The sequence below is a fragment of the Crocodylus siamensis genome, chromosome 9 (genome assembly GCF_052110815.1).
Source record: "Crocodylus siamensis isolate JL-2025a chromosome 9, ASM5211081v1, whole genome shotgun sequence".
Lineage (NCBI taxonomy): Eukaryota > Metazoa > Chordata > Crocodylia > Crocodylidae > Crocodylus > Crocodylus siamensis.
The window spans coordinates 46,549,292-46,574,387 of record NC_143403.1 but is presented as its reverse complement, the minus strand read 5'-3'; the positions used below and the strand labels follow the sequence as shown (position 1 = coordinate 46,574,387).

The following is a 25,096-nucleotide window of genomic DNA, read 5'->3' as shown; positions in this document are numbered from 1 at the left end:
AGCACTTTTAGGGGCCTGATAACACGAGAAATGTAACTTCTGTCTGTTCCCTAAGTTGTACCGGATTTCAACTAGGGTACATTCTATGCCTCTGCCACCCTGGTGTTTTTTTCTCAGGTCTGCAGACCCGCTGAACTTTTCCTGTGAGGTATGGGTCACATAGAGCTTCCACTGGTTTACACAAATGAGGGCACTCGGCATCCCACAGGACTGGAACCTGAACGGGTGGCTTTGTAGACTATCTACACAGCTGTGCTAGTGCTGCAGCTAGGGGTGACTGCTGGCTCCTTCTTACTCTGCCTCTAGGCTGGATTCTGGCATATTGCTGTTGTTCACCGCCCTTTCCAAATTGTGTTTCCCTCTGCCCTCACAAAGCTGGCCAGCTCTGTGACTCCATAGAGGTGAATGGGAGGTGGCATGAACTTCCTGGAGCATCTGAGGTCTCAGAAACATGGCCTAGGATAGTTGTATGGGCTGGGGCACAAGAGTGTAGACCACCTGGTAATTTGCTGCTTGCTCTCACAGCAGAACTGTAATCCTTCTCCTCCAGCACCATACCACCATGTGAGACCTGTCTGTAAGCCTGCAGGTGCAATACAGTTTTCCCTTGCTTTATGAGGGTTCTGTATGTGAGAATTTGCTCTTATGTGATGACCCTTTTTATACCAAAAATCTGTTATATGTGAGCTAAATTCACTCTTATGCAATTGGTGCGTTGGAAGCCCACAGTCAGCTGCAGTGGAGTTTGTGTGGTGCATTGTGGGAGTGACATACACCAAAATATAGTTTCCTGGGTCGATCTGTGCTCCTTACTCGTTGTCTGCAACACGTGTTTCTATAGTTGCCATGCCCATTATGATAGTGCCCTGTGGTTGTGTGTGCTGTCTACTGTTGGTGAGTACCAAAATTGTCTTGTAAAAGTGGTAGAAATGGGTCTGGGGGTCAGTACAGTTTTAGTCTTGGAACGTATCTTTATTTGTTACATTGTAAAGTGGGTTCCCTTTATGTAAATTCAAATTATGTGCTGTTTCCAGGAATGCATGTACACATAAAGCAAGGCAAACCTGTATATTTGGGGCTTCTCTAACACTTTCTTAGGAACTAGGTTAAGCATCTTCTCAGGGCTCTCCTATCTGTATCATGCCTCTGATCTAGGCAAATCCATTACATCTGTTTCTGATCATGAATGTGATAAGTACCAGCTAGCAAATATTTTTGCCACAGCTGCCTTTTGAGGGAAAAAGGCTTATTGCCCATTTTTAATCATGGCACACTTATGATCTGTTGCAGAACACAGTTGGGCACTGTCCTCTTGTTTCCCATCAGCTGCTGTATGAAGTGCTTATAAACAATTGCCTTTGCATCTTCAGAGAAGTCAGGACTGAATACGGCCATAGGAGAGCAGAATGAGATCACTTGGTATCACAGTCCAGGATGCAGAGTAGTTGCTTCCTGCTGATCGTGGCTAAGCAGTAGTGCAACCAGGACTGCCAAATGAGCATCATGAACCTTACTGGGAGATACTGGTGAGAGGTAAGTCAAATGCATTTTCCCTACCTTCCTTTAAGTAGCCAGTGACATAACCTGTATCTCAGCCCAGCACCCTGATTATAGTAGATTGACTGTAAGTTTGAAGATATAGGCAAGACTGCAGAAACATGGCCAAATGGGTTGATTCATCCTATCTTGCAAGTGGGTGAAGTCTCACTTGACAAGACTAGGAAAGGCCCAGAAATAGACTGTGTTTGTTATAAATATCAACACACAGACAGACCAAATGTTTCATGGTGCAGCAACACTAGGATTTGGGCTAGGATGACCACTATCACCATCTTACACATGATCCTCTCACTGACAGTCTCTGTCCTTTATCCCTTTATCATCCTTGCTGGCCTAAGCACAGGAAGACAGGACTAACCCTGAGAACAATAGATGTAGGGTGAGGAAAGAAGATAACTGAACACAAAGCAGGGATCTGGTGAGTACAGCAGGGAATGACAGCACAATGCATGACTGCCAGTGCTTCATTGTGGGAATTTGGGTAGCTCGTTTCACCTCTTTGTGGCACCGTTTCTTCCTCTTTAAAGTAGGGCCGGAAATTCTTCCCTTCCTATCAAGGGTTGGTGAGGTTAATAAATCATAGAGAAGAATGTCTGGAAGGGACCTCCAGAAGTCATTAGTCCAACCCCCTGCCTAAGACAGGCTATCCCTATCCAAACCATCCTATACAAACTATCATATAAACTCTAAATAAGATTATTATCAACACTGACACAACATAAACCTAACACCCTAACCTGCCACAGGCAGAGGAAGGGAACCATAGTAGCCAATGTCCTGCTTCTACGAAACGTTGTCAATATGTGCTCATGAGGTCCTGGGTAGAGGGCCATGACCCCTGCTACAGAGGAAGTTGCCTGCCTCCCCACCCCACCTCTTAAGCTCCTTTTCTGCAAACTGAACATGCTTAGTTCCTTCAGCCTCTCCTCATATGATTTCCCTTCCAAGCCCTTGATCATCTTTATTACCTACCTCTGGACCTTCTCTGACTTCTCTACCTCCTTTTTAAAATGTGGAGCCGAGAAAGCACACAGCATTCCAGATGAGGCCTAACTAGTGCCAAATAGAGAGGCACTATCACCTCCCATGTCTTGCACCTAAATGCTTTTATTGATGCATTTGTGAAGGGCTTTGATACAATTTAGGTAGCTATTTAGGTACCTATCTCCTTAGTTATTTATGTGTTAATGCTGTATCCATTCTTGTGTTGCCTCTTAGGCCTCATATAATAGACAGTAGGCAAGTGACATCTTACATGCTTTTGGCCATTGAATGAATGGGAAGGATTCACACCCAGATATTTGCCACAGGACAATGAGGAAGTTCACATTCATACAGCCATACATTTTGCCCTCTTCCAGCTTCCTTACACACTCATCCCATTCCATTCCATTGCAAATGATAGACCATCTCACCCAATCAGATAAGGCAAAATGGCCCAACTTCAGCACCTTGTTACCTGTGTAGTCACTGTCAGTGAAGATATTGTGTGATGCTATACCTTAGACCTACAGATTTAAAATGAAGTTGCATTGGGTGTACTTTAAAATCCTTGTCTCATTTACACCTGCCTTCCATTACCTGTACGATATGTAACATGGACTTTTAGGATTTCTAGTAAAACTGTTGTTCAGAGTGCTCCCAGCTACACCCTGCACCTATCACCATGCTGTGGGATGAATAGGTCAAACAGCATCTTTCTTAGTCTGTACTTTGTAAAGGGTTATAAAATATATATCTCCACATCCTTTTCAATAGTCCACTATCATTATGCTTGGAAAAACCTCCCAAAAAATACTGTCCTCAAAATTATCTGTGCTGCAGAGCAGGACAACTACTTCCATTGTACAGACAGAAATGGAGGCTCAGATGAAGTCTGTGGCTGAGCTGGGTATAGAACAAAGACTGAGACCAGTGGACTGCCATCTCTTTAAGCCCCCTTTCCTCTAATAATGACTCCCTATCTCCTTCAAATCTTTCCTTCGCCTGGATTGAAGGAAGAGTTTAACCCACTTCTCCTATCTAGTAGAGGAATGTTCTAACCATTAGGCTATCTACTAAGATATGCTGAAATGGGATTCTCTCAGAATGTCATGTTGAAGTGGTGCCACGTTGCCTAAAAATATTTAAATAGTAAGTAAGAAAGATAGCAAAAGATTAGGTCAGTTGTCTGGTGGTTAGGACACTTGCCTGAAATGTGGGACAATTGGATCTTAGCTGCTATTAATAATTAATCGCATATGCAAAGTGGAACAGTTTTAACAGGAGAAATGAGACTGCAACCCAATAGCTCTAATGTACTTGTGAAAGACATAAGTTCAAAATCTGTCAGAGGAGGGGGACAAACCTTGCCTGAGGTGAGTGGTCTAGACACTGGACTGTATATAAAGGAGGATACCACATCTGGTTCCCTCCCCCACCAAAAAGGGCGGACCTGGTTTGGGCTCCTAAGCTTGGAAGAAGGGTTACAACCATGAATCCTGAATGGAGGGAAGCACCTCCCAATGACCCAGTCTTTGGAGCCTAAATGGCAGAAAGGAGCATGGCTTAAGCTATACCCCTCTAAACAACATTTCCTCGTGCAGGGTGGCCAACATGCTGCACGTGGCACCGCAGCATGTGTGCGTGTTATACAGAGCATCACGGAGGGAGTAGGGAACACAGCAGCAGATAGAGCAGAGACCAGCAGATCAGGCAGGGAAAGGGGATTGCAGTGGCACTTGAGGAGGGTGCAGGGCTTACTTTGTTACATGTCCGCCACAAAGTTTGGCCCCCACTGTCTTAGTGGCTAGCTTGGTGTCCTTGCCTCTCTGTGTGCTGGTTTTGTTGATTCCATTTGTTATCTAACTCTTTTCATAGTTGCAGTGTGTTTTAAATGTGGATATTGTTGGTGCACCAGTGGAGACTTCCTTATTGTCCTGTGGCAAATACCTGGGTGTGAAACCTTCCCATTCATTCTATGTCCAACAGTGTTTAAGATGTCACTGGACATTGTCTATTACATGTTGCCTAATAAGCAACACCCCACTTGCCTATTATAGATCAAGGTTCTCAGCCAAGGTACAAATAATTTAACAAGCTCCCTGAAGAGGTTTACAGAACACAGAGGAAATCTAACAGCATTGTCACTAACTAATTTGCTAATTATTCCAGGCCCTCTTCCCTTTGCAGACTTGGAATATTCTCTAATATACATAGATTGTGGGCATTTTATAATATAAGAGAAACAAATGGGTTAATCTATGAAGATACTTTGTGAAGCTGTCATTATGATATGGCCTGTCCGCACCATGCTGATATGAGGTATTTATTTTCATGACACCCTGGGTGGAGTTGGGAAATGTTATTCCCATTTACAGATGGAGAAGAAAGATGCAGGGTCATGACATCACTAGTACAAAACCACACAGAGAATTGCAGAGCCAGGATTGGACAGAGGTCTCCCAAAGCCCTAGTTATTAAGTAAGCCAAATAGCTACCTTTACTGTCTATAGGCAGTATGTCTGGGAAGCATTTCCTGTTTGACAAAACCAAATATGAATACAGTGTCACCTGGAAACATCTTCTGAATGTTAGCAGGCAGATTCATTAATCATGAGGCTGGGTCTAGTTATTTGCTCAGACCAGAAGAAAAATGGCCCTGTCTGACTTCTCAGTAGTGTTTACTAACCTTTCCTACACCTATGAGCTTCGAACTCTGCTCAGAGGGGTATTGGGCTAATATTTCCAGCTATTCTGAGCATCTTGAAATATGCATGATGTTGGGGGAATGCATAGGACAGTTGGGAAGGGAAACTGAAGCATTAACACAGCATGTTTCATGCAAGAGAATCCTTTGTTGGTGCCAATTAGAGATCACATAACAGTGGAGAATATGTCTTATTTATTACCCTCACATTAAATGCTGGGCTCTGCCTCCCAGCTCTCCAATCTGGGCAGATCTGAATCTTTTCACTATAAGTCTTTCAGCCATCAAGTGCAGTTCACCCCTTGCAAATGACAACAGCTTAGGAAAAAAGAAATCTTTATTTTGTATTTTTTGTATACTTGTACACAAGTAAAATAAAATACATATCTATATAATACCGCAATTTTAGTGAATGAAAAGGCAGCATTCTTTAACAAATGCTACGTGTAAATAAGGTGTGACAGAAATGAATATGGTAAAACTGCAATATTCATAAACATAGGAGTAAAACAGCATCAAATGCATCACCTCTGCAAATGGGAACTTGCAACATTGTTCAGTATGATGTCAAGTTACAAACAAACTTTAAACATTCTATTTGGAGGATTTTCTTATACTTTTTTGTATGTAAATCATATTTCTTTACCCTCTGTTGTAGCAAAAGCTGCTTTATAGTAAGTGCAGTTCCAAGGACCAAAGGTATAAGTCACAGATTTTAGGACAAGGTTATGTACACCTTAGGTTTTTTTGTCTTTTTTTTTTTTTTAATAAAGGCATCCAGTTAACTTTTGTGTAAGAAAGCTCTCTCAGGGTGTATGATAGTTTACTTCTCATTTGCAACATTTATGGAGGTCAGCAAGTCTGGTATTAAAGTGTCATCAACCAAAGGAAAGAGTTGGTTTCAGCAGAACAAGAGTAAGCTCCACACCAAAGGGGGAATCAAAAGACTTAGACTCAGCTGTAATGTGGAGCTGTTTCCTTGCTGGGTGAGGCGGCACTGGGCCTTAGATTTGTTCTTTCTAGAGCATCCCTGCCTCTTTTTGGTAGGGACTGTGGAAGGTTCAATGGGTTCTAGGAACTCTGGTTTCAACTTGGTCAATGGAGGGTCTATAATGCTGGGAAAGGTCCCAAAAGGGGAGTCATTTATCTGCTTGTTGCTGCCATTTTTGGTAGGGTCTGTTTCAATGTACTTGGTTTTGGACATGTTCTCCTTATCCTTGAGAGGGTTGATGGGGGATGGTCGGCTACTGTGTGAAGAAGGACCTGCTTTGCCTTTGGCTTCGTAAATAAAAGATTTATCTGTTTCTGGTTGGCAGCACTTCCGAGAGCTGTCGTGAGAATTTAGGGGGGGGTCAGTGGTTGGCAGTTTGCCAGACCTGGTTTTAGTGCTAAAAACACTTGTTCTTATTTGATTGAAAGAGTCAACACATCCCTCCAAGTCACTGCTCTGAAGTCTTTTGAGGTCTCTCCCTGCCAAGTGAGGGGGCAGATAGCATTCCAGCTCTGTTGAAGATCCTTTAAATTGTTTGAACCAATTCCAGAGTGACCTAGCCTGGCAGTCACAGATCCACTGGTTCCCATTTAAACGTAGGTATTGGAGGGACACCAAGGGAGCCATTGTTTCTCCAGTGAGCACTGTCAAGTTGTTCTTAAATAGAAACAAGGTCATCACTTTCCCAAGGTCATGAAAAGACCTGTGATGAACCAGACTGACTCTATTCTGGTGCAGCAGGAGCCGATCCAGGTTGATCAGCCCACGAAAAACATTCTCTGACAAGCTCTTAATTTTATTACCATGCAAAAACAGATAGGTTAGGTTTGCAAGATCCATGAAGGTATCATCTAACAAATTCTGCAGATTATTATCCTGAAGATAGAGATACTGTAAGGAGAACAATCCTCGGAAAAGGCCTGTGGAGAGTTCCAGGAGCCCACAGCGATCCAGATGTAAGACGTGAAGGTGAATGAGGCCCCGGAAAGTGGTTGGGTTGATGGACTTCAGATTCATGTTGTCGCTGAGGTCTAATTCCTCCAGTTTGTCAAGTCCATAAAATGCTGCTGGCTCAATGAGGCTGATGTTATTGGAATGGATCCAAAGTATGGTCATATTGCGACAAGATGTAAAGCTGGTGGACCTAACTAAGGTTATCTTGTTGTTGTGCAGGAAGATGCGCTGGCTCTGTATAGGGATCTCAGTGGGGATTGCTGTCAGTCCTTGCTGCTGACAACTTATTGTAATCTTGGGCTCACTGTAGCATACACATGCCCCGGGGCAAGATTCCACTTCTGACTGGATGTTCAAACAAAGCACCAAAATCAGCAGTTTGCTTCCTAAAGGACAACAAAAATAGGATGGAAATTAAACTCAGTCATGCGAGAGCATTTTTCTCTGCAACTAATATATTAGTCAGAAATTCACATTGGCAGTGCATTGCCACTAACCACAAAACAACATGTGCCAGGAGAGTCAAACAATTAAAATGCAGAATTAAAGCTATTCCACTACTTAACACAATAGCTAAAATCAATGTATGCTTGAAGACAGAAAGTGAATACTGCATCGGTCTTTCCACTTGGGAGGCCTCAGACTTAGGTCACAAACAAAAACTGTATTGATGAGTATTTCAATATTGTTCTGTATCAGGATCAGAGCTGAAACGGGGGTATTGTGCAAGGGCCTGGATAAACGTAAGAAAAAGACAGTCCCTGCTGAAAAGAGTTTGTAGTCAGGGAAAACAGTCTTGCTCTTTAGGGGTCATTTATCTCCATCACAGAATCAGTGCACGGTTTCATACAGTTTGACACCAGTGGAAATATGTATTTGGCAGCAGCTTAGGACTGGGATAGCTGGGGCAAGCCACTGTGGTTGTTCTGTGTTATGCTGTGACAAACTATAAATAAAAGTATTAGTTCCTCTTTCCAAGAGTACTGAATTTCCTTCCAATGCAAACATGTAGTTTTTACTTAGAAAGCAATGTGGATATGCTACTCTTGTACCTTTCCTTGATGGGTTTCTCGGCACTCATCCATTTTCCTGTGTGAAACGACTGCAACTAATTCTTAAAAGTGCTTACAACTAAATCATATCAAAGACAGATGTTGGTGCACTGAGAATCGTTTCCACTTCTTTTAATGCAGGTCAGACCTTTTGACAGTAACCTGCTTCATGATCTCACACCCTGGCCTTCCTTTTCTCCTTATGAGATTGACGGCCTCCCTGGAAAGAGTGGCAGAAGTGTTGCTTGCTTGCCAAAGAGCAGCACTGTTGCTGGGGAAGACTGGACATTCAGCTTGACTTGGGGATTCCCTGGGAGTTCAGTTTTCAGAATTAGCTTCCACTTGTGCCTGGAGATAGGAATACATCCATCCTGATCCCAAACCCCACTCCCCTCCTGGAATTTACTGCTCTGAGGTGCTGAGTACTCTCACATCTCACTGAAGTCAATGGATTCACAGGATTGGGCCCGTAATGCTTTTGGAAGAACCTTAGAAGGCGAGTTTAGATACTTTTGAAGTAGATGCCTGGTTCTGAAATGAGATGCTTGACAGACAGGTTCAGTGTACCTTCCTCCCCACTTTGAACCAAAAAACCCACAGGGAGACATACAAGTATGCTGCAACTCACAGCTAGAGATGCATTTCAAACTGGGTACATTACAGAAAGGGAAGTATGGGCTTAAACTAATCTCGAGGAACCAGGGAAGGCATTTTCAACAGGGTTTTACTAGCAATTAAAAGCATGTAATTAGGTTGTTTCTACCAAATAAACCATTGAACCTATAATGATTTGGTAGCCTCAACAGCAGCTGCAATACATTTGTGAAATGCCACATGCCATTCAATACACATGTGTTTGTCAAACACGTGTCGTCTCTCCAGATCATCGTAGCATCTGTGGAAAAAGAGACATGCTCCTGTCATTAGCTGGGAAAGCCCTAGCCAAAGGACAAAGAACAGCTTTCTGTGTTTGTTTCTGAGGGATGTCTTGCATTCCTTTAGAGACTGGAAGTGTTGTTCATGCATTTTAATGCCTCATTACCCCTTAATGTAATATAGCAGCTTGATAGCAAAGTTCAAAGAGTCAGACAGACTGAAACAATGACACAGAACTGGACAAATTAGCCAAACACAGAGAGATTTCTGTCACCTTTAGCCACATGCAATGCAAACTACAGTGGAATCTAAACCTCACTGTACGTCTGAATTCAGGAGATGGTGGGCTGCAGTTCAAAGACAAGCTTGAAAGATGATACTGTGTTTAATGCAATCACATCATCTCTGAGTCTAAGTAGCGGTTTCAAACCCAGATGATAAGAGAATAAATCACATGGAAATTCCACCAAACTGTTCGCTGAAGCAATGACAAAGGTATCAAAGAGGCTGAGAGAGGAAAAGTCTCTTTCATGTAATAAAAAGGCTAGAATCCTAGATCTGCACTTCACTCCAGTCAAAATAATTCACTGTGTACAGCTAACAAATCTGTAGGCGATCCAATATTCCTATATAGATATGATTCCTATACATCATATTTCATATGGGAAAAGAAACCAGCTCAGCATATAGGGATAATTTGAGACTGATATTATTAGCTTGCTCTTCCCTGGAAGGCTGTGTGTTGAATTCAGTATTATGACACATTCTAGCTGTCTTGTCATGTTTTGACATATCACATCCCATTGTATGGAGCAAAGTAACGCAAGGCAACTGAAGTCCCCTGCTGGGGACATGTCACACCAGAAGGAGCCTCCTGGGAAATTAAAACAATACTGGCATCCCTCTGACCAGCATGATTCCTCTTTGGCTAATAATAATAATAATAATAATAATAATAATATAATCCTGTAGCAGAGGAAATCCGTCTTTCTGGAGGTTTCTCCGGCTTCGTGATTCATTTCATCAGGGGGCTGGTGATGGTGTTGAGCAGGGGAATCAGTCTGCACCACAACAGCTTGGACCCCCTAGCACAGCAATATCCAAGGTACAAGGACTTCCAAAGATCTCAGGGCTGTTTCCAGCTTTTCCTCCTCTGCATTTACATGTGCACGGACTTTACAATATGCTTGGGGAAAAATCTACATAATACCTGAATGCATCACACTCCCATAGCATGACAGGAAAAGGGGACCAGCCACATGGGTATGGGAATCCAGGTGGTAACACACTTGTCTTCAGTCCCAACCAGGGGCCACAAATGAATAACCTGCTCAAAAAGTAGCCAAGAAATTATATGAATACAAGTTCCCTTGCCTCAGCATCAAAGCTCTCTTACTTGCTTTCAATACTTGTCAGGGTTTATTGATCAGGTGTACATAATAAATGCCTCCTGGGGCCACTTTTGTGTACATGTCCTAGGGATCTGCAGAGCCTGAGCCATGGAGATGCTTGATCCCAGCCCATAGGAGCAGCAGCAGTGATAAACCTTGATGCAATTTGAACCAGATTTCTATTGCAGCTGTGTGGAGCTCTGAGTCAGTAGCTCTGTAGCCTGGCTGTGAGAAAAGCAATTACTGGCAGCATGAGCCTGTGTCTGGCCTGGCTTTAATTAGAGGGTCTGGTGTTAGTGAGTGGCTCAGATTAGCTCATTTTACCACAGACAGCTACTGTCAATTGCCTCCAAAGCCTTTTTTTCATTTCCAATTTGCTTCCCTTTGTTTGGCTTGGTGGTCTTGTTCTTGCAAAATTCAATAACACGCACATGCCTGGCAATTGCCAGAGCCAGAGAAGGCTCCAGGCAGGAGCTTTAGGAGAGCATAAACTTTGTAGGCAAGCCATGGTTCTCCATAGCTATGTCACAGCCGTTCTAACTCCAATACATAGCACTGAATGCAATGCTCCAACGTGGCTCAGGCACCTGCTAAAGAGAATTCAGTGTGGCAGAGATACTTAGGGCAGAATCCTGTTTCACTTTACACACCTAAATGGCAAGTATATAGAAATGTAAATGCCATTCTTGACGTTTGTACAGTTTGCAATCCTGCTCCCCCTGCTGTCTGCATGTGCTGAGCACCAGTTGGGCATGCTCATAGCTAACCCCATTTAGTGGTTCAGTTCAAAAGGAGGGCTGGGGAGGTATCTGGATAATGCACAGCCTGCACTGGTTACAGCACTGTGTTGGAAAATTGGAGGAATACAAGTTCAAACCACTCTGGGTGAGTGGGAATTAGAACCAGCATCTCCTGCTTCCATTAATGCCCTAACCCAGGGATGTGCAAAATGGCAGATCTGGTCAGTGGCTGGACACCATTTCCCAGCAGCCCCTGCCCACATGGCTGGGGCCAGTTTCCATGGAGACCCCAGCAGCAGCTGTGCTGTGATAAAGGGGGCCTGGGTTTCCATGGAGACTTGCCCAGCAGCACTGGCTGGACCAGGAGCTGCTCTGGAGCTGGGCTGGGATCTTGAAGCAGTGATAGCATGGTCCAGAGCCAGGGCAGATCCATGAGCTGCAGCCTGAATGCTCTGGGCAGTGGCATGCAGGCAGTGGATTGTGGCTCTGCCCCAGCTCCAGACAATGCTGTCACCACTTCCAGGAGCTGGCGCAGAGTCATGACCAGCTGCCTGCGTGCTCATGCCTGGAGCATGCAGACTGCAGATTGCAGCTCTGCCCTGGCTCGGGACCATGCTGTCACCACTGCAAGATCCCAGCCTGGTCCACAGGAGCTCCCTGCCCTGCCAGCAATGCTTGGGCCACTCTCCACAGAAATCCTGTCCCCACACTACAGCAGGGTGGCTGCTGCTGGGGTCTCCATGGAAACCAGCCCCCAGCCGTGTGGGCAGGGTCTGCTGGGAAATGGAGTCCGCTGCCAGCTGGATCCAGCCTGTGGGCTGGACTTTGTATGCCCATGCAAGCCCATGCCTCTTCACCAGGCCAGCATTTCAGGACTTACATTCAGGTATGCACTTACAGAACTCCATACCTGGCCAAAGTGCACGTGCTTATTAGCTATGTGGGTGGTTACACATTCACACTGCATGCGGATCTCAAATTCTGCGTAAGTGCAAAAATGGCAGTCACAAAGCTGGAAAACTGCCATGTGGACATGTAAAGTAAAATAGGATTCTGCCCTTATTCTCTCCCAAGGATATAGAAGCTATTTCAGCCCTTGAGACTCTTAGGGCACCTTCTAAGAAGAGTCCAGGCATTAGGGACTATCTGACCTAGCCAGACAAGAACCTCCTTTAAGATGTGCCCTTCCTCTGTGTTTTCCCATAATTGTCAGCTGTATAGCACTCATTCTGAGAAACTCTAACCTTTGTAAATGATACAAGTGTTGTATGAAGCTCTCAGTGCAACAGAACTGGGCATTATAGCTGTGATATAGGCATTGCCTCATGTAGTTATGTTCTTTTTAAAAGATGCTTGAGTGGATATAATTCTGTGTGAGCATCTTTGTGTCTGTACATTTATGATTGTGTATGTTTACAAGCATGTGCGCATGTTTGTGAGGTTTTGTGTGCGTGTATAAGCACATGTATGAATATGGATGTAGGCGGTGTTGAGAAGCTGGGTGGGTGTTTCTGAGCATATATAGTGTATGCTAGGTGTTGTGTATTTGGGTATACTTAGTATATTTACATGTGCTAAGACATAATCTAATATATCTTTTGGTTTGTGAGTGTGTAAAAATAGCATTTTATAAATGTGCATTGGACAGTATGTTTCTGTGTCAGCACTGAGGGAGGGTATGCTTGCATGTATTTATAGAAACGTGTCCTTCCTCTATTTCTCTTTCTTTCACATCCACTTCATCTTCCTTTCTGCTCCCTCTGTCTCCCTTTATTCCTATACCTCTTTTCATCCTCTCTTCCTTTCCTTTCTGTACCAGTGCCTTCTGGGTGGCAGTGGGAGCGGGGAGTGGACAGTTAATCAAGGATGCAGCTTGAGGGATGTGCTGCCCTCCTTCTGTGCCTTTGGCAGTGAGTAGTCATTTGTAGATCACCATTCACGTGCTCTTCCAACTTATTTCTGTCAGCACAGAGAGATAAGAAAGAGTAGAGCTTCAAATCTCATCCTCTGTAAAAACAGCACAGATATGGTTGAGTTTTTACCTGTACCAATTGAAATATGTTTGGGATAGTCTTACTCTGCATGTGAATTCAGATTCCTAGAAAATAGGCTAAATCTTAAGAAGGTCAATGCAACTGTAGCCCTCAGTGATGCTAGCTGGAGCTGCCAGCATTCAGGAGGCATAGGGATTGGATCATTTGGGTGAAACAGGCAAGTTAGGTATTGGGGAAACATTACTTAGTCTTTTTTTATCTCTTCGTTAAAAAGATAAACATATAATGTCCTTGTTTCAGAGCACAACCCAATTCTGCCTGTGTAACTTTTAACCAACCAGGCCTTCACTTGTGTATTGGAGGGCTCTACTCCAAGAGGGCCCTAGCTACAACACTAGGGGTGTGCAAAATAAAGTCCATGGGCTAGATTTGTCCTGACAGGCAATTTCATCTGGCCTGTGGGTGCCCACCAATTAACTGTACCCCTTCCAGCCCACATGCCTCACTCCCACCCTCACGTGTGGAAAGGCCCAGCCACCTCCTAGCTTCCGGGCAGGGCTGCTACTGCCATTGCTGCAGGCACCGGGGGACCTGTTCAGCTTCCCGGTGTCCAGCAGGTCTTCCTCGTCTCCCTACTGCAGTCCTTGCTCTGGGCAGCAAGTAGGGAAGTGGCATGGGCAGGGGAGTTGTGGTGGGGGTTGGGGAGGAGCTACAGCTGGATAGGGGTAGAGCGCATGGGTCTGGGGCTGGTGGGAACATGGAACCTGTGCCCAGGGGGGCGACATGGGTGTGGAGTTCAGGTAGGCAGGGTGTGGGTGTGAGGGAGTGTGGGGGGTTGTGGGAACCTCCCCACACACTCCACCCCATGGCACAAAGCCCCTGCCACTAGCAGCTGTAGCAGATGGTGGGCTCTCAGGGCACTCATGACCTCAGGACCTGGTGGTGCGCATCTCTAGCCAGAGCTTCAACTGGTGGTAAGGAGCATAGCCAGGCCAGCCTGCCTTTTATCACATAGGGCTCCCTGCAGTGCACATTCAGCTCTTGGCATTTACACATCACCAAGTGGAAGCCTGGTGCTATGGAGCCAGTCACCTTTTCCACTCCCTCCTGCTATGTGCAGGTCCTGGCACTTCACTGGAAGTGGTGGCGAGCCCTGCCTCCTGCTTCCATGGTGGCAACCGTCTCTATTGCATGAGGCTTCCTCCTCAGTGGTGCATGAGTGCTGGGAGCTGCACTTGCACTACGAGGAACCGCATCCGATAGAGGCAGACCAGCCTGGCTGTGCTCCTTGCCACCATGCGCAGCTCTGGCTAGAGCTGTGCACGACCAGGCAGCAGCACCTGTGCAGGCCAAAGGCCTGTTGCCTGCTTCTGACACCACCGATGGGGACTGTATGCCATCGGGGGAGTGTATGGGGGATCCCCACAAACCCCACACACTCACACTCTGCCCGAACCCCCTCACATACACATACACCCCTGCAACATACCATGTGCCCTGCCCCACATGCAGCTACACCCTCTCACAACCCCCCAACACCTTTCCACACCCCACCATACACACCCACCCACCCCAACCACAGCCCACACACTCCCCCACACACAATACCATACAATTTTAAGCTATTATGCAATCACCTTTATATACGCTACAAAGACAAATCACGACAAAAATATTTTTGCAATAAAATTAAAATATGTTATAGTAGGTGCTTGACTTTTAGTATATGATTTGTTTGTTTGTTTTCTGGTTCCAAGATGGCAACCCCACTCCCAAAAGAAGTACTTCCGGGGGTGAAGGGGAGGGACTTCTGGTGGCAAAGGTCAGGGGGTGGGACATCTGGTACCAAGATGGAGAACAGGGGGCAGGGCACCTGTCAAATGGCAGAGCTACCCTTGCAGCCCTCAACAGCACACCAAAATTACTTAAGCAGCCCTCCAGCTGAAATAATTGCCCACTTCTGCTATAGAGGGAATGAGAGTCCACCAAGCAAGCCTATCTGGGTCCAGTAGAAAAGTCAACAGTGATGCCATGTTGCAGGGCACAAGAATGAAAGGAGAGAGGGTCCAGGACAGAAAAAGGAGCTGAGATGCACTAAAGCTTAAGTAGCAAATCAGAACAGAATGGCTTATGCTGTTGTAGCCCTGACTGTATATTCAGTTTCACTACAGGGTTCCTTATTCTTCCAACCCTAATAGAGGTGAGATTCAGGATTCTGTCCAAGGGAAATAGGAGCTAGAAGACTATTCCATAAATCAACAAGCTATCATAGCCACAAGCAAAAGATCACCCCATGACCTCCAGCACAATCCCAGTGGCCTAGCACCTCCACCCACAGTCAACCCATACCCCTGATAATGAGTCCTAAGGAAATCAGTTTCCATCTGTTTCTGCAGAGACACCATTCCCATTTCCTCTCCAGAGCATGGTTAAAACTTTATAGGATAGTTCTGGTCAAAAGCAAAAGATAAAAAAGAAAGCTCAGCACTTGGAACCTTCCAAGAGTCCTTCCAAGAGTTTGACTTTGAGTTTTATATTTGTTCCTCCTGAGCTTTCTTAAAAGCCAGAAACCTCCTCCAGTCAAACTGCAGCACTTCCCCTTTGCCATCTTAGAAGTGTTATGACTCATGGAACTGGGAAGCAATTAAAGTGGGTCCATTATCTGCCTTTCCGCTAGTCCCCTGTGCAATCACATTGTCAAATGTGGCAATTAGAAAGAAGAGGCTCCAGGGAACGCTAATAGACGCTTTGCAAACTTTTTAAGAGGCCAAAGCAAAATGCAATTTTCTGCAGTTTGCAGAGCCTTGGCCTTTCTCTCCTGCTTTGGTCTTGTCTCTATTGATTTGGAGATATTATAATGCAGCTTTACTACACTGAAGGGTCAATAATCATTTGAATTCTCTCTTGGTTGTACATAAAGGGCTACTTTACAATACAAAGCCTTTTGCTGATGTACACAGCATTTTGCCTTTGTTTATAGTACAGAGTAAGGATAGCTGCTTGGTTCTCAGCTTTGAAATACCAGGGTTTGAAATTCACCACATCTTTTAAACCTATTTTGCAAAGCAACATCAGCATCCCTCCTTTTTTATACTGAGAAAGAAAGCATGTGTGTTTGTATGCAGGCAAATGAATAGGGTTCAATCTTCAGAGGGACTAGTTTCATCTCAATATAGGAGTCTCCCTCCTCATTATCTACATCTTCATTGAACATGGAACCCTGTAACCTGGATGAAAGTGGTATATGAATAGTGTATGAGTACTGACCCACACACCTCTCAGGGAGAAAGAAGTTACTATGCTCCCACTGAAGATTGCAGAAGACAGACCTTCTCAGTCTGCAGATAATTATTGCCCTATCCTGGATGGATCTCTCAGTGTCACAGGAACCTGAGAGATGTAATCATCATTATGATTAGTGAGGACTTTCCTCTCTCTCCCAAATGCTGAGTGGGTAGCAGTTATGAGATATATCACCCTCAGTGTCTCATTAAAAGATCCCAGTCCACAGAGGAATGCACTTTGCAATCTAAATAATAATCTGTTGGCATATGTTTATATGTACTATAGTATCTTAGGAATCTTCTTTTTTTGGAAAAAGGTCAAGATAAACTCTATAATATGCAGCAATTCCTTTACAATTCTTCAGCGGGATTTGCATGTGGACACTTCAACAAGACCTGCTGCCAGTCAAGCTACAGGACTAAGTATATTAGCTGATATCAGCAACAGCTTGTTGTCCTGGAGGGCACTATGGATTATTGAAGCTGTGGGGTTTACTCTGCCTTACCACTACCACAGCTCTCAGGTGCACCCAGTTTTTTAGCAGTCGTGTCAGCTCAGCCTCAGAATGTTTGTGTTTAGTTATTATTTTGGAAGACTGCCACCATTTCCCTAAGGAACACAAGCAAGAGAAGGAAAATGGTGACATTTAACAGTTTATATTTCAGAACATCTAAATGGAATTTCATGGGGAGCCAGGGAAAGCATTTTTTTCAGCCCCAAGGTTTTGCTCTTGCTTATTTCAAAGGGCTGTTGCAATCCAGGAAGATGTGGAAGCTTCTCAAAGAAACTGTCACACGAATCCTTCATAACAGGCCATCTAAATATTAATGTTATTAGGGTTCACTTCCTTGTCATTAGGGACCACTTTTCCCTGAAATAAAAGCAACAATTAGGGCCTCCAGTATTGTTAACACCAATTTATCTAATATTTTCCTAAGAGGTTAGGTTGAGAGAAAGGGACAAATGTCATTCTGCGGCCATGACCTTTGCTGTTTAACCTACCTCTCCTTACCAGAGAATCATCTCCTGAATCTCAGCTTCCTTCAAACAAAAACATCCCCAGAGCTCAATCATTCAGAAAACCTTACATGTAACAAAGTCAGACAGATGTAGTTACATTCTTCCTGAGCCTGCAAACAGCCTGAAATAGCTTTGTGTGAACAGCTTTATTAATCTCCATGTGGTAAAGGTAATCTGAAAAGGGCTTTAACAAAACTGGGGATCTAAATCTTTGTGAAATTGGGGTAAGAGGAAGCAAGAAGCTCCCATCTTTATGGCATTATGGCTCAGTAAGTCCTTGTGCTTAGGGAGGATAAGAATGAAACACTGGTAGTTCCACAGTGGCAGCGACATATTTTTTTTCCAGGATCTCAGGCTGCACTAGTCCCATAGGGCCATGAGACCCATCAGGCCTTTAACCTGAAGCCACTATAGTGCGTCAGTATAAGTCAAACGGAAGTTTTCAATCTGCCAGTGTCCTGCATGGGGTGGAGGGGCAAAAAAGAAAGTTTAGGTCCTGGATAAAATAGGTACAGGTAGTGGAGGAAGAAGAAGAGATCCCAGGGGATTATGCATCTTTCCCATTACCTGGGAGAACCACAGCATTTGACTTTCTACGCCAGTGATCAATACCATTAAACAACATAACAATCATATTTATATTGCTTTTTACACTTTATACAAACTGCTTTATAGCCTGAATCCAAAATCCAATGCACATTTAGAGTACTAGGACAACCAAGGAGTCAGAATTAACTGTAGCCACTTCCGAAAATCAGCAATGATGCTCCATCAGTGAAATGTCACATTCAGAACTTTCATAAAATGGGAAGTAAAGATTAATGCTTTCAACTGAAGATGCAGGAGGAGTTTAGGACAGGGGTGTCAGATACCCCCTGGGCTCCAAGCTGGATCCTGGGCTCCTAGCTGGAACTATGGGCACTACTCCTGGGCTCGATCTATGGAGACAGGAACAGCTGTGGTGAGTCTGGGTCCAACGCCAGTTGTGTGGGTCCCGGGCAGCCAGCAACATAGGTCAGCACCTGGTAGCATCTGCACAACCCCTGTTTGACCGCTTCTGCTGATGGTTATGTCCACTGGGGTCCAAGGACCTCAAATTCTCCAGCTTCTTCCAGTGTACTACTGGTAGTGATGGGCCAGATGAAATAGTTCTGTGGGCTGGATCCAGGCTTTAAGCCATGTGTTTGACACTCTGGTTTAGGGAAATGGACTGAAAGCATTCTAGCTATCCCAGATATAAGTGTTAACATCCCCTTGGCTCTTGCAAAAAGTGAAGTGGGATCCTAGATTATCACAAGTGGCTAGGATCTTGGTTTTACATCTTATCTAAAAGATGGTGCTCCCAGCATCACAGTGGCCACTAGCCCTAGTCTGGTAGGCTGGCTCAGCTAAAAACCAGAGTGAAGATAATACTTTTTAAATCCTTACCAGCAGCCTCTGAAGAACAGTATGTACTAGCACCATTTTGAGATGAGCAAATGGATATTTTCAGTCCCCACTACCATTTCTTATAGCAATAGATAGTATCCATGTCCTATTAATAATATATCAGAAACAAACAGGTTTCAGAAAGAGACATATTCTGGCTCCTGAAATTACTCAGATTTCTAATGAAGGCTGTGGTATCTCAGAAAAGCTTCAAAATACTATTATAAACAAACAGAGCTCTCACTATTTCAAAACTTGATGCTGATGGGACTAGTGTGTGTGAGTGAATCACAGCACTGGGGAGGTAGGACTGCAGATGGAGTTTACACCTAATCTCCCACATCCATCTGTCCACTGAGACCAGCATATAGTAGTGGCAGATGTGAGACCCATCCCCATCTCCAGGGCAGTAGAACTGCCTCAAAGTACTTGGCAGCAGAAATTATTTCAATGTTTTTCTTGAGTTGCTTTAAAACCTCAAATTTTGATATAGACAGATATTTTAAGATGAAGTGATTATAAAGGATAATCTACAACATCACTCCAGTACTCCTATAAATAATAATTCCAGTTAATAACTAGAAAGAGCAGTGACTTCAGGGAAAGTGATTCCTAAAGTTTCTCTCTCATGGGTATAGGCAATGTATATACTGAAAAGGAAACTCATCCATACACATGCCTCCATATCAGACATGCCATGGGGAAAATCAGTGCTTTGTCTTCATGCTTTCCCTCAAGCAACAGCTTAAAGCACCCTGCAAAAGGGGGGGAGGGGGCATTGAGGGCAGCCATTTTAACTCCAGCTTCATCTGCAGCTACTTCTATGCGCAGAAGTTAAAATATAAGAACATATGACTGACAGATGGCCTAGTTCAAAAAGATGAGTCTCCTGCTGTTATAGAACATACTGAATTATTCTTTCATAAAGAATGAATAAGGCTTCATCTTTAAAATAACACGGACCTTTTATTTTCACTGGGAAACTGTTCCAGAACCTCGCTCCTCTTAGGGTAGAAATCGTCTTCTCATTTCCAGCCTAAATGTATTCATGGCCAGTTTGCCCCCATTAGGTCCTGTGCTGCCTGCTGCCCTTTAAATAACTCTTCTCCCTCTCTGGGATTTGCTCGTCTGATGTATTTATCCCCAGGAATCATATATCCTTCCATTTTTGTTTGGCCAGGCTACACAAGCGAAGGTCTTCTAGTCTCCTTTTTATTATCCGATCACTGCAGTAGCTCTTCCATTACAAATTCCTCTTTCTTGAACCTAGGCAACAAGACCTGTGCGTGGCATTCCAGATCAGGTCTCATGAGGTCCCTGCACATGGCATTAACTCTTCCCTAACTACTAGGCATACAGGCTAGGCCTTCCACAGGGATACATATTGACCAGACTTCCTGAGAGGATACCTATAGACTAGGATTCCCCTATGAATCCATATGGGACAAGCCTCTGATGACAATATATGTGGGCTAGTGTTCCTCTGGGGGTACATACAGGTGACACTGACCCTAAGGAACCAGATATTTCTGGTCTCAACACCCTCATGGACACATGTTTTTAAAAGGTGGTGGTCAAGCTAGAGAATCTAGCAGAGAATGCCACCGCAGAGAATGTAGGCCCTCCCACCAGGGGATCTAGATTTACCCAGAATTGGGGAGAGGAACCGACCTCTTGGAGACAGAATGCCAGAGAGAACAGTAAGCAGGAGGAAGTCAATTCAGCATCCTCCCCTCTCCACGAATTCACTGCCATCCCCACCCTGCTCCTCCTCCCTGTCCTCTCACCAATGCTGTCCTACTTCTGAGTGTGCATTCTGTACCTGCTACACGCTTGCACGGTATATTCTCTCACTTTCAACTAAAGGCCAGGACTGATTTCTAATAACTGTGTAAATCTAAATCCTGCTGTCCCTTATCAGATACCAATATTGTCATCTTTGCAGTTTCAGCATTAGACACACTCGGTTGCACTCTGCAGCGCTCTCATTCACTTTTGCCAGATAAGAAACAAGACACCCACAGTTCTATGAACATATTTTTCAAAGATGTGCACAGTCTGTGAAGCTAAGCTGAACATGAATACAATTGGATGTTAATGATACACCTTCCTGTTTGCATGGAAATGAGCAAGGTAGCAAGAAGGAAATGTGTCCAATACCCTGCCTTTACAAGATTCCACACTGACAGATGCCATGGAAAATACACTGTATGGAAGGCACAATTGAAAGTTTCCTATACTGGGAGGAACTCTGGTGATAATTCAGCCAGAACTCATCAATAGTACAGGTAAGAGAATTATAACCAATAATTCCTGAAGCCTGTCCATAATACCTGGTGAAGGTGCAAGATTGTATTAATCACTGTTATGATTTTGCACCTTATTTCCCTTTGAACATGTCTAGCTTTAACATCCAGCCCTTGGAACTAGTTAGGACCTTGATGGATACAGAACCTTTTAATTCTTTAATCAAGATTGATATATGACTGCCAATTTTGTTGTAACAGGGCCAGAGATGACCCAAGCAGGGTGCAGGGCCTGGGACAAATCAGCCTGTGCAGGGCCCTGCCCCTGCGTGCCCTGGACGTGAAGAAGCCCACAGAAGATTCGGAGGTGGGGGGAAGGGTTGCCGAGCAGCCGGATGTGAAGCTGGTGGTGGCGCTGTGTCACTATGACCACTCCGCGTGGCTCTGCGGGGCCCCCCAAAGCGTGGGGCTCGGGCGGTTGCCCCAACTCTGCCCTCCCAAGGACAACCCTGAACAGGGCACTGGGAGCTCATATTACCTTGGTATTTGCCATAACTCTTAAAGCCTTTTAAGAGATGCTGCTTTCCACCATACAGCTTCCCAGCTTGACTGTGCCCTACACTCCTTGTTCTGAGATGCATGATTTAGCTAAATTAAAATTTGTGCTGTCTGACCATCACAAGTTCACCATGTGATCCAGATTGCTTTGCATTAGTGCCCTGTCTTCAACACTATTTATCACTGCAAACTTTGTTAGCAAAGAAGTTATGTTTTCTTCCAGATAGTTCAAAAAATATTGAATAGTGGCAGGTGGTCCTTTAGAAACAGGCCCACTCTGTAAAGAGTCTTTATCAACAACCAGTTAACCAGTTCTAATCCATTTAGGGCAGAATCCTATTTCACTTTATATATTTACGGCAGCCCAGGAACAGAGATTCTTCACAAGTGCAAGGAAGCCTAGGGCCTCCAACAACACACTTACTTGCCTAGACACTAATGCTGGGAGCTTGGGGAATAAACAGGAGGAACTAGTCCTCCTGCTAAACAGACACGATTACAATCTCATAGGGATAATGGAGACCTGATGGAACTCCTTCTATGACTGGACCATGGGTATAGATGGCTATACCATGTACAGGAGACAGTATGCTGAAAAAAGGGTGAGGGTATAGGTGTTTATGTGAAGGAGAGCTACACATCCCTACAAGCTGAGATTGGCACCCAAGGAGGTTGACTGGAGACCCTCTGGCTTAGAATATGAAGGGAGCATGGTAAAGGGGATACAATGGTAGGAGTCTACTACAGACCTCCAAATCAGGAACAGAAGCTTGACCATGGATTTGCCAGGGAACTGACTGAGGCTGCATGGTCTTGGTGCATGGTTGTCATGGGAGACTTCAACTACTTGGACATGTCATGGGAAGAGCACTCAGCCAAATCTGATCAGTCACAAGCTTCTTTACATGTGTGGATGAGCTTTACCAGTCTCAAGAAGCTCATTGGCCAACAAGAGGTAAGGCACTGCTGGATCTGGTACTGGGCAAAGATTATGATCTAGTCAGTGACCTAAGAATCGAAGGGAAGCTGGGAGACAGTGACCACGAGTTGATCACTTTCACTATCCATTGCAAAGCTAGCAAGTCAGTCAGCAATGCAGAAGTCTTTGATTTTAGGAAACCTGACTTTGATAAGCTCAGGAGGCTTGTTGTCAAGGCCCTGAGAGGCCATGGTATGACACAGAGGGGAGTTCATGATGAGTGGTTGCTCCTTAAGGAAGCAATCCTAGAACCACAAGGGAAGTCCATCCCAACCCGTGGAAAACGGAGTAAACAGGCTGAGCAACCCCCTTGGCTCAACAGGAAACTCACAGACCTCCTATATCTGAAAAGAGAGGCATATAAAGGATAGAAGACAGGAAACACCACTAAGGAGGAGAATTCCACACTGGTCCACACCTGTAGGGAGCAAACTAGGAAAGCCAAGGCTGTAACCGAACTCCAACTGGCTACACAATTCAAGGACAATAAAAAGTCCTTCAGATACATGGGGAGTCAGAAGAAAAATAAAGGCAACATTGGACCCTTGCTAAACCAAATGGGGCAGCTGACAACCGATACCCAGGAAAAAGCCAATCTTCTTAATGATTACTTTGCATTGGTTTTTCACCATCCCAAAGGAACTACCCTGCCTAACATGATGCAGGATGACCAAGGTGAGGGTGACTATATGCCCACCATTGGCATAGACCTTGAGGGCCTGGACACCCACAAATCAGCTGGTCCGGATAGATTGCACCCAACAGTGCTAAAAGAACTGGCAGACATCATAGTGCAGCCACTGGCAAGGATATTTGAGAACTTGTGGTGCTTGGGCGAATACCTGAAAATTGGAACAGGGCCAAGGTGGTGCCTACCTTTAAGAAAGGGAGGAAAAGATCTGGGAAACTGCAGGCCAATCAGTTTGACCTCAATCCCTGGAAAGATCTTGGGAAAAATTATCAAAGAAACCATTCTTGACAGGATAACAGAAAGCAACATTCTGAGGGATAGCCAGCACAGGTTTGTTGCGGGTAGGTCTTGCCTGAGTAATCTCATTTCCTTTTATGACCAAGTGACAAAAGGGAAGAGGTTTATATCATATACTTGGACTCTAAAAAAGCCTTTGACCTGGTGTCCCATGATGTCCTCATGGAAAAATTGGGCAACTGCGGCCTTGACTACCCTACGGTCTGATGGTTGGAGAACTGGCTCTGAGATCAGACCCAGAGAGTGGTAGTCGACAGAAATGTATCAACATGGCAGTCAGTGACAAGTGGTGTCCTGCAAGGCTCTCTTCTTGGACCTGTACACTGCAATGTATTTACAAATTATCTAGACTCTAGTGTCAGAAGCGGACTGGCTAAGTTTTCTGATAAGACCAAACTATGGGGAATGTGGTCACACTTGAGGATAGGTTGGTGATCCAGGCTGACCTTAACAGGCTTGTAGGGTAAGCAAATGAAAACCTGATGGCATTCAATATGGAGAAATACAAGGTACTCCATATCAGAAGAAAAAACCCGCATGAGACTTATAGGCTCCGCAGTGCTACACTCACTAGCACCACAACTGAAAGAGACTTGGGGGTCATAATTGACAACAAGATGAACATGAGCCACCAATGCGATACCGTAGGTGGCAAAGTGAACAAAACTCTGGCTTGCATCTACCAAAGCTTGTCAAGCAAGACCCAGGATGTCATCCTCCCACTGTACTCGGCCTTGGTGAGGCTGCAGCTGGAGTACTGCATCCAATTCTGGGATCCACAATTTAGAAAGGATGTGGAGAAGATTGAAAGAGTCCAGAGGAGAGTCACATGCATGATCAGAGTGCAAGAGAACAGGCCTTATGAAGAGAGGCTAAAAGCCATGGGACTCTTCAGCCTGGAGAGGCATAGGCCCAGGAGTGACTTAGTGGCAGCCTCTAAGTACATAAGGGGTGTGCATCAGGATCTGAGGGAATGCCTGTTCACCAGAGCACCCCAAGGGATGATAATAACCAATGGTAACAAACTCCTGCAAGATCATTTTAGGCTGCACATAAGGAAAAACTTCTTTACTGTCCAAGCCCCCAAGGCCTGGAATAGACTTTCCTCAGAGGTGGTGCAAGCACCTACTCTGGACACTTTTAAGTAACAGTTGGATGTTTATCTTGCTGGGATCCTTTGACCCTAGGTGACTTTCTTCCCCTTGGACTTGGGACTGGATCTGATGATCTTATGAGGTCCCTTCTGGCCCTAATGTCTATGAAATCTAAATGGCAGTTATGTATGTAACCCTTCTATTAAGTACCTGTCAGGAGCAACAAGGGCTGAGTTCAATTTTGGGGTATTA

The 25,096-nt window shown here is 44.6% G+C and overlaps 1 protein-coding gene and 1 pseudogene across 1 annotated transcript in view; one reads left to right on the top strand and one right to left on the bottom strand.

The window, feature by feature from the left end:
• Positions 1 to 5,574: 5,574 nt before the first annotated feature.
• Positions 5,575 to 25,096, bottom strand: part of RTN4R (reticulon 4 receptor) — a 193,972-nt gene continuing 174,450 nt past the window's right edge. The window contains exon 2 of the mRNA XM_090062528.1: positions 5,575 to 7,579. Coding sequence (XP_089918654.1) covers positions 6,150 to 7,579 — 1,430 coding nt within the window. The 3' untranslated portion in view covers positions 5,575 to 6,149. The remainder of the gene's footprint in view (positions 7,580 to 25,096) is intronic.
• LOC149857496 (uncharacterized) lies at positions 14,030 to 23,579 on the top strand (annotated as a pseudogene).